This window comes from Zonotrichia albicollis, chromosome 7 (genome assembly GCF_047830755.1).
Source record: "Zonotrichia albicollis isolate bZonAlb1 chromosome 7, bZonAlb1.hap1, whole genome shotgun sequence".
Lineage (NCBI taxonomy): Eukaryota > Metazoa > Chordata > Aves > Passeriformes > Passerellidae > Zonotrichia > Zonotrichia albicollis.
In genome coordinates this window covers 49,941,854-49,951,609 of record NC_133825.1, presented here as the reverse complement: position 1 = coordinate 49,951,609, position 9,756 = coordinate 49,941,854, and the positions used below count along the sequence as shown (strand labels likewise).

The following is a 9,756-nucleotide window of genomic DNA, read 5'->3' as shown; positions in this document are numbered from 1 at the left end:
GGAGGAGAAGTGGTGAAGAATGCCCTCAGGGAGAGAAATCCATAATGTAGATATTAACAAAAGGCATGTCTCTTTGGAGTGCTCAGACTCATTTTTCAGACTTAAAAATGAAGATGATGGGTCTAAACCTTTTATTTCAGCGCTAAATTGGCTTTTTGGCTGCCTGAAGTGCTCTTTGAAGCATTCAAGGGCCAAGGTGAGCACTGACTGAGGTGACGCTGATCAGCTGTCTCAGGTGCCTTTTCCCCACTGCATCCCAGCCCAGCTCCTGAGCACCACTGCATTTCACAGGAAACAGCCCTGTTTCTGTTTGTTGGTTTTTGCTGTTGATTTTGTCATTGTGCTTCCGTTCCTCCGCTCAGCCCCAATTACCAGGATGTGGTTTTGAGTTTTACAAACAGCCACACACTGAAACATTTAGCAGTGATCCTCTGTTCATCTGATCTCTGTCGTTTTGTGCATTACTCCAACCTCCATCTCCCAGTGTCTCTCAGGGTAATTAGAAGCAATGCATTTCCCTGATCTCCTGTTTAGCCACAGATCATCATCATCTGACTCCAAAACTTCTAGGGTATTACCTTTATTAAGGTTATTTGCTGCCATGGGAATCAAACTCCTCTGCAATGATTCTAAACCGTGGAGCTGAAACATTTGTGTGTTGTGTGAATTCAGGCTTGGCCCATTTTGCTGTTATTCACTCCTTTAATTTTTTGCTGGAGCTGCTGGAAGCTGTGATGCCGTCAGCAGAGGCTTGCTCAGCTCCTTCATTCCACAGCAGGGAGGAAACGGCAGGAGAAACAAACCCACAGGTTTGTAGGGACAAACCCATGGGTTGTGAGGGACAAACCCCCAGGTTTATAGGGACAAACCCACAGGTTTGTAAGGGACAAACATACAGATTTGTGAGGGACAAACCCCCAGGTTTGTAGGGACAAACATACAGATTTGTGAGGGACAAACCTACACGTTGTGAGGGACAAACCCACTGGTTTACAAAGGACAAACCCACAGGTTGTAAGGGAACACTGATGGCCCTGGGGGCTCAGGAATCACCTGGGCTGGTCTGGTCTGTACAAGGGAGCTGCCCTCGGGCAGCAGCAGCAGCACCAGGCTCCTTTCTGCTTGTCTGCCAGGAAATTCATAGGATCCCAGACTGGTGTGGGTTGGAAGGGACCTTAAATCCCCCCCAGTGCCACCCCTGCCATGGCAGGGACACCTTCCACTGTCCCAGGTGCTCCCAGCCCCAATGCCCAGCCTGGCCTTGGGCACTGCCAGGGATCCAGGGGCAGCCACAGCTGCTCTGGGCACCCTGTCCCCTCGCTCCCAGGGAAGAATTTCCTCCCGCTATCCCACCTAACCCTGTCCTCTGGCAGTTTCAATCCACGCTATTTTCCGTGCCGCCGGAAGGGTCTCGGCTGAGGGGCAGCCGTGGGATACCTGAACGCGCTGATGCCGCGGCGCTCGCACGGGCTGGGGAAGGGGGAGATCGGGGGTCTTGGGAAGGTTTGAGGGCTTCCGGGAATGGCCAGCAGCTTGAGGACCTCCGGGGGTCGGAGGTGTTGAGGGATGTGGGGGGTTTTAATGGTGAGGGGGGCTCCGGGAACTTGGGGGTGCCCAGGCTCCTCTGCCATGCCCCGCGGGCAGGGGCTGCCTCCGCACCTGCGGCCGCCAGGGATCACCCGAGAATCGCACCTGGCTAAAATCCCGCCTGCCCGAGAATCCCACCTGGCTAAATCCCACCTGCCCGAGAATCCCACTTGCTCCTGCCCGGAACCCGGCACAGCCGCGCTCCCAGCGGGGGCGGCGCCCCCTCCCTCTGTCCGTCCGTCGGTCCGTCCCCGCCGCGTCCCTCCCCTCCCCGGGGCGGCCCCGCTCTGCCCGCCCCGCTCTCCCCGCGCCGGGCGGAGCCTGTCCGCGCTGCCGCCGCGGGCTCGGAGTTGCGCCGGGCGGCGGAGGCGAGCGGAGCGCGGCGCTCCCGGCCCGGGCCGGTCCGGTCCATCCCATCCCATCCCGGGCCATGCAGGATGCTCCCGGCCGCCGCCCCGCGCCCGCCGCCGCTGCTGTGGCCGCCGCCCGCCGAGCCCCCCGCGCCGCCCTGGGCCTGGGTGCTGCCCGCGGCCGCGGGGCTGCTCCGGGTGGGCGCTGCCGCCGCCGGGGCTCCCCATCCTCCTCCTCCTCCTCCCGGGCCGCCGCTGCTGCTGCCGCCCCCCGCGCTGCTGCGGCCCGGGCCGGGCTGGCGCGGCCCCGCCGAGCCCCCGCTGCTGCCGCTGCTGCCCGCGGCCGCCGAGCCGCTCCTGCACGGCCAGGTAAGGGCGGAGCCGCCGTGCGGGGACACAACTTTCCCGGAGCTGCTGCCCGGAGCGGGCATCGGCACCGAGACCCACGCCCGAGGCGTGCGGGGTGGCGGCGGGGGCTGCCCGGGCTCTGCATCCTCCTTTTCCGAGCTCTGCATCCTCCTTTTCCGAGCTCTGTATCCTCCGCTTCCCGAGCTCTGTATCCTCCTTTTCCGAGCTCTGCATCCCACCTTCCCCGGGCGCTGCATTCCTCTTTTCCCGGGTTCTACAGCTCCCTTCCCGGGGCTCTACACCACCCGCCTTCCCTGGGCTCTGCATCCCCCCTTCCTGGGTTTTATATCCCTCTCCCTCGGGGCGCTGCATCCCCTCCCTCCCAAGCTCTGCATTCCCCTTTCCCCGGGTCTACATTCCCCCGTTCCCGATGCTCTGCACCCCCTTCCCCAGCTCTGCATCCCTCCTTCCCTGGGTTGTACATCTCCCTTTCCCCAGCTCTGTATTCCCCTTTCCCTGGGTTGTACATCTCCCTTTCCCCAGCTCTGTATTCCCCTTTCCCTGGGTTCTGCACCCCCTTTTCCAGCCCTGCACCCCCTTCCCGACGCTCCGCGCCCCGCGTGTGTGGGACCGCGGCTCTGGGAACGTGCTGCGGGCATCTCCCCGGGGGCAGAGGGGCTGCCAGGGGGCTGCGGGTCCCTCCCACGCCGGCTGCAGGCTGCGCTCTCCGCAGATGCGGCCGGAACGGGAGCGATGCCCCGGCAGCCGGGGCAGCACCGCCGCCGAGCGTTCTGCGAATATTTATAAAGACGAAAGTTTTGAGCCGTGTCACTGGAACCAGCGTGTCGCGCCAGTGCTTTCCCTGATGAATATTTCAATTATTAATTGCTGCCGTGAGGCTGCTCGCGGTAGCGGAGCCCTCAGCCGGGTGTTCGCCCCTCTCCGCGGAGGGCTCGGAGCCGTGCCCGCAGTTTTGCCTCGGCTTTATGGTTTTGGGCAGACAGAAGTAAAAATAAACGCGAGCCGCGAGCGCTGTGGCGTCCGCTCGATTCCGTGTGATGATTTCCAGCCTTTTCGAGCTCGAGCGTCTCTTGTGGTTCGGGAGAAAACAGTCGGTGCTGCTCTAATGAAACGGGAACATCAATTATTCCCCAGCGGGAGACCGCTCGACGAACCTGCAGAGGTGATTTTGCTGTGGGAACCCGTTTGCCAGGCGAATTTAAGTTGAGGAAAAATACATTTGTGCGTTTCCTTTGGCTCCCCCGACGCATTTTCAGGCTCTTGCTGGCGCTATACGGTTCGGTGTGAGCAGAGGAGCCCAGGCTGCCCGTGTGCCCTGCTCCAGGCTGTGCTTTGGGCTTCCCGAGCCGCTCCGAACCTACCCAGCAAACACAAACCCAGGCAGCCTGAAGGGACGTTCCCGACGTTTTCCGTCGCGTAATTAGGAAATCATGGAAAGCATCGCTTACCCAGGGTAAAATCCTTTTGTTAACCCCTCCTCTTGTGTTTGTTTGGTTTCTTTGTGCCCCTCCGAAGTGGATATTTGGAGCTCACTCGCCGGTCGTGGGATTCTCCCCTTCTTCCAGCGTGGAATTGGTGCCGGTGCTGCCGCCCGTGTACAGCGCCGCGGTGCCGCCGCACGCCGCCAAGGGCTGGATTGAGAAAAGGCTGCCCAGCTGCAAGGTAAGTGCGAGCCTGGCCTGCCATGGGGCTTTGGGGCTTTTTTCTGGAGTACATCGAGTACATGAGCTGCAGAGTGCTGTGGGTTCAGGGCTGTGAGAGGTCGGTATTTGTCAGGAGAAGCCTGTGGAAGGGGCAGGTAATGGAACAGCAGGTACAGCTTTACTGTTCCTAAGTTTTAATAGGAGTAAAATGTCGCTAATATTTACTCCTTTGAGTAGAACGTCCTCATTTTCCTACCAGATGTGATTATGGCGGTTTTCCGTCTTCCCTTTCTCCCTGGTTTTCCCGCTGTCTGTCCCAAAGGGGTGCCACAGTGTGGTGCTGGCAGAGTGGTGTCACCGCGGGCACTGCCATGTCCCTGGTGCCAGGCTGGCCCTCAGGGTCCCGTGTCCCCATCCCACCTCTGGTCCCCATATCTGCCTCTCTGCCAGCTGAGTGCTGAACATCTGGCTTTGTGCTGCTGGCCCTCAGCTTTGTGCTGCTGTCCCTCAGCTGGTTTAGTGCCCTTATCTCCCCTGTCCCTCGGCTGGTTCTGTGCCCTGTCCCCCTGTCCCTCAGCTGGTTTTGTGCCCTGTCCCTCAGCGGGTTCTGTGCCCTGTCCCCCTGTCCCTCAGCTGGTTTTGTGCCCTGTCCCTCAGCTGGTTTGTGCCCTGTCCCCCTGTCCCTCAGCTGGTTTGCGCCCTGTCCCCCTGTCCCTCAGCTGGTTCTGTGCCCTGTCCCCCTGTCCCTCAGCGGGTTCTGTGCCCTGTCCCCCTGTCCCTCAGCTGGTTTTGTGCCCTGTCCCTCAGCTGGTTTGTGCCCTGTCCCCCTGTCCCTCAGCTGGTTTGCGCCCTGTCCCCCTGTCCCTCAGCTGGTTCTGTGCCCTGTCCCCCTGTCCCTCAGCTGGTTTGCGCCCTGTCCCCCTGTCCCTCAGCTGGTTCTGTGCCCTGTCCCCCTGTCCCTCAGCTGGTTTTGTGCCCTGTCCCTCAGCGGGTTCTGTGCCCTGTCCCCCTGTCCCTCAGCTGGTTCTATGCCCTGTCCCCCTGTCCCTCAGCTGGTTTGTGCCCTGTCCCCCTGTCCCTCAGCTGGCTCTGTGCCCTGTCCCTTCCCTCAGCAGGTTCTATGCCCTGTCCCCCTGTCCCTCAGCGGGTTCTGTGCCCTGTCCCCCTGTCCCTCAGCTGGTTTGTGCCCTGTCCCCCTGTCCCTCACCCTGTGTCCCCAGGCTGGGGAGGTGGCCGCAGTCCCCGGTGCTGACGGGGTCACTCGGGGTGGCCGTGTCAGCACCAGGAGTGGCCGTGTCAGGACAGCTCTGCCTCCAGGGATTGCTGGCCTCCCATGCAGCTGCAGCAGCTGATCTGTCATGTCAAAGCCTGTTAATTTTAAGTGGTCACTTCACTTCAGCCTCAGCACTGAGGGATCCTGCTTTGGGCAGTTTGTCCCCAGCTGAGGCTCTGCCTGTTGAAATACCGAGTTAAAGATGCTTTGTTCTCACTTGTATTTCTGAGTTTGGGATCTCAGACTGTCACGTTTTCCTTTCTTTCTGTTGCACAGATCTACCTGAACAATGCCTTTGCCCTGGATTCGGCCTGGGTGCAGCCTGAGGAGTCCAGGCTGTTCCAGGGGGCTGAGAAGCCCCTGCTGCTGAGCAACCAAGTGGCCATGGCTGTAGCCAGGCCAGCTGCTGCCTCCAGGCCACTGCCCACGCTCGTCCTGGCCCCTCAGCTGATCCCAGGTCAGGAAATGAGCGCATCAATATTTAAATATTGCCTGTTTCTCGGTGGTTTTCCTTTAATGCATCCCCCAGAGAGGCAAGGCTGCTCTCTAAAGCAGAGATTCACTTCCACTCAGCTGCAAACCTTGCTTGGGCAGAGCCTTGATGGCCAAGTGCAGCTCAGCCTCTGAGTGACTCTGAGAGGAAGAGAGGGCTCTGTGTAATTACAGCAGATTGTGCCAGGCTGCTCTGGAGCTGCTTGGTGGCCCCTGCCAGGAAGGGACCAACCACTCCCCACCTACTGAGTTTATTTTTCAAACAGAAATGGCTGTCAGCCTCAGTGAGTCTATGGTTCCGTGTAGGATTCTGCTGGCTGCTCATGTGCAGAGTTTGGTGGGGTCTGTGCAGACAGCCAGCAGGAGAGAGGAGCAGAGGATCCGTCATCTCATTAAGGCTCAGTCATTTGTGAAATCAGTTCCATTAATCTACATAACTGAACAGAAGAACTAAAAGTTATAAATATTAACTGTGTAATATTTAAATATTCTATGTATAAATATTCTGTGGTGCTTTAGGTAACTGAGATTTACACCTGGTAAAGCGCTTTTATCCTTGGACAAGAGCAGACCAGGCATTCCACCAGGGCTGCAGGAGTAAATTAAAATAGCAGTTCTATCCAGAAGGCTGAGGAGAAAAGTGCCACTGATGGTTCAGCCCCTAAATACACTCCTAGGAACTGGAATTAGTGGGAATTGGAATTACTGCCTTGCTGGCTGTGGTTCCTGCCTTCCTCAGAGCAGAGGTGCTGTCCCTGGTGATGAGAGCAGAGCTCCCCTTTCTGCATGCTCTCCCCAAAGCAGTTTGTATTTCAGAGCTGTGCAGCACCCAGGACGTGGTGTTTGCCATCAGGGCTGGGGTTCAGAGTGCGCTGGAGGGGCTCCTGGGCTCGTTAGCGGCCTCGTTAATTAGCAGGGGGTGCCCTGGCACGTGCTGGCCCCTGCACCTGGGTCTGTATTTTGGTGTTTGAGCAGAGCTGGGGCTCAGCCTCCTGTCCTCTGCCAGCACTGCCCAGGGCTCAGCTGGAGGAGTCAGTGCTGTGGGGAAAGCCTGGTATGAGTTCATTTCTGTTTATTAGAGCATTTATTGGTATTTATTGCACACAGAAGCAGCTGCATGCCCAGGCTGCTGGGGAATCACAGGATGGGTGTGCTGCTGAGGGAGGGATCTGGGCAGGGGAGCCACAGCCCCTCCTGTTCCTGCACCTCTTAAAGACTCCAATGTTTTAAATATTTCAGTATTTTAAATGTGCACAAGCGTATTTGATCACATGCAGAATGGCAGATATAAGGCCGGAGCATTCCTGGGAGCAGCTGAGGGGCAGTGCAGGCAGAACAGGGACACTGCCAGCCTGGTGCCACCTCTGTGGGCTGCAGAGAGCCCTGGGAGGGGAAGGGTTTTGTCTCCCTGGGCAGTGTATGTGCCCATGGCTGTCTGCTCAGGAGCCCTGCAGCTAGACCTGCTCCTCCTGTAGCAGCTGGCTCAGTGCTGGCTGCCAGCCGAGCTCCCTCGGGGTGGGAGAGGGGCAGGGGGGAGCTCAAATCCCCCAACCATCTCTGTAAATAATGGGATCGCAGAATCCTGGAGTGGTTTGGGTTGCAGGGACCCCAAACCCCCCCCAGTGCCACCCCAGCCATGGCAGGGACACCTCCCACTGTCCCAGGCGCTCCAACCTCAGTGTCCAGCCTGGCCTTGGGCACTGCCAGGGATCCAGGGGCAGCCACGGCTGCCAGGGCCAGTCAGGAATTCCTTCCCATCCTTGTTGAGCTGTTGCTGTGGTTGGTGCCAGTCCATCCCATCCCATCCCATCCCAGGCTGTTTGGGGCTCTAGAGCTCATGAGGGACCTGTGGCCCTTCCTGCAGGGTGGCCCCATCCCTGTCCTGCAGGCAGAGCCAGGAGCTGCCTCCCCAGGTGTTCCCTGTGCAGTATCTGCCCTCAGTGTGGGCAGTGATGAAGGTCCTGGGGCAGGTTCTCAGTTGGGTGGGATCAGGGCAGTTAATCAGCTTCTGTGCAGCAGTTCATCAGCTTCTGTGCAGCATTCACACCAGCGCTGCCGTGGTGGCAGCAGCTCTGCCTTCCCCAGCCATCAGCAATGATAGAATTGTTTTCTCAATGGAGCTGCAGCCCTCCTCAGCTCCAGGAGTGAGCACGGAGCCTGGCAAGGCTAATGTGCATAATTGAGCAGCTGCAGCCCAGCCACTCCAAGGTGCTGTTGGCTGTGAGGAGCAGCAGTTATTGTTCTCTCCTGAAGTGCACACCGTGAGTTACGTGCTCTGTGTTTGTGTTTCAGCAGTTATTGTTCTCTCCCAGAGTGCACACCATGAATTATGAGCTCTGTGCTGTTTCTGAGGAGCAGGGTGCCCTGTGCCCCTGGCAATGACGCCTGGCTCACGCTGCTCTGGGGAGGAAGGCAGCATTTCATGTTCCTGCAAAGACAGCCCTGGTGTTTCTGGGAGGGAACGATTCATGTTTCTGTCTCCTGCACTGTGCGGTGAGGTCAGGGCTGGTCAGGTGCCCAGTGCCAGCTGGGTGTCCTGCACATCCCTGGGGGCTCAGTGGCTGCTGGATGGGGTGAGGGAGCACTGGCAGGACCCCGTGGTGGGGTTCCAACACTCCAAGGTGGAACCCAGAGCCCTGAGGCACAGGACATTCACCGGTGTCACTGGGAGCTGTGCTGGGGTGGTTTGGCACTCCTGGTGTCAGGACCATGCTGTCAGTGCCATTTGGAGGTGTGCCTGGTTTGGCATTCCTGCTGTCAGGACCATACTATCAGTGCCATTTGGAGGTGTGCCTGCTTTGGCATTCTGGTGTCAGGACCATGCTATCAGTGCCATTTGGAGGTGTGCCTGCTTTGGCACTCCTGGTGTCAGGACCATGACATCAGTGCCATTTGGAGGTGTGCCTGGTTTGGCATTCCTGGTGTCAGGACCATGCTATCAGTGCTCCCTGCCCGAGGGGGTGTTCTGATGCTGTATCTGGGGAGGTTTTATGGAATTGTGGAAAGGTTGGAATGGACCCTAAAGCTCAGCTGGTTCCACGTGTCTCCTGCGTGGAGATGAGGATGTCGGGTGGGGCATCCCAAGGAAATGACATTTTGATCCTTCTCATTCATGTATTTTTCTCCTGATGGCAGTGCCTTTTACAGAACCAAGGCAGTGTCAGCACTGATGCGCAGATACACATCCAAACACAGCCCCAGCTTGCTAGGTAATTCCCGTTTACAGGTTCTGAATGAAATAGGGCTGCTCTCTGTTGAATTTGGGTTCTGTTTTCTCATGAAGTACACCAACCCAGGACCTCTGACCTCCTGTATTTCCTAAGCACAGCTCTGTGTTTGAAGCACATCTCCATTTACAAACACTCGGGTTTTGGCTTCCCAAATTGGATTATCTTGTATTTAAGTGCGTGTGCTGGGGCTCCCTGTTTGGGGACAGAGAATAGCACAGCAGGACCCCATTCATGTCCCTGAAAAGCCATCAAGCCTCCCTTTGTTTGTGGAGCATTCAAGCACTGCCAGCCAAGTGCTTTATTAGCTCTGGGAATGCTTGGCTTTAACCACAGCTTTCACAAAGTTTTTGTTTTGCTCATTAAGCTTATGGGTTTTTGGTGCTTTTCCCGTTATTTCCTCAAATCAAGAGAAACTCAGAGTGAAGTTTGTTTTCTCACTTCAGTGACAGCAATAACCGCAGGAGCAATGTGTTTGTGGGCAGGGCTGCTGCTCTGACCTTTCCGTAACATCATCCCTCCTGACCCGGGGAGCTCCGTGTGAATAAATCCAGCTCTCGGTGCTTGCAGGGGTGTCTGAGAGCAGCCAGGGATTGCTATTTACTGCACACGAGCAGCAAAGTGAGCAGGGTTGTGAATGGCAGTCACTGGGCTTACAGTGCCAGTGCCAGCTGCTGATTTCCCCCTTGGAAAGCAGGGATATCAGGAAGCAGGGACATATCTACATTGTTTGTGTTTGCAGGGCTATTGGTGTGTTTGTTTCCCTTTGCAGGGCTGTTTGTGTGTTACCCATACAGGGCTGTTGGTGTGTTTAT

At 57.6% G+C, this 9,756-nt stretch overlaps 1 protein-coding gene across 1 annotated transcript in view; it reads left to right on the top strand.

Moving 5' to 3' along the window:
* Positions 1-1,869: 1,869 nt before the first annotated feature.
* TCERG1L (transcription elongation regulator 1 like) overlaps positions 1,870-9,756 on the top strand; it is a 46,466-nt gene continuing 38,579 nt past the window's right edge. Inside the window, exons 1-3 of the mRNA XM_074545424.1 lie at positions 1,870-2,306; positions 3,822-3,968; positions 5,499-5,679. Coding sequence (XP_074401525.1) covers positions 2,025-2,306; positions 3,822-3,968; positions 5,499-5,679 — 610 coding nt within the window. The 5' untranslated portion in view covers positions 1,870-2,024. The remainder of the gene's footprint in view (positions 2,307-3,821; positions 3,969-5,498; positions 5,680-9,756) is intronic.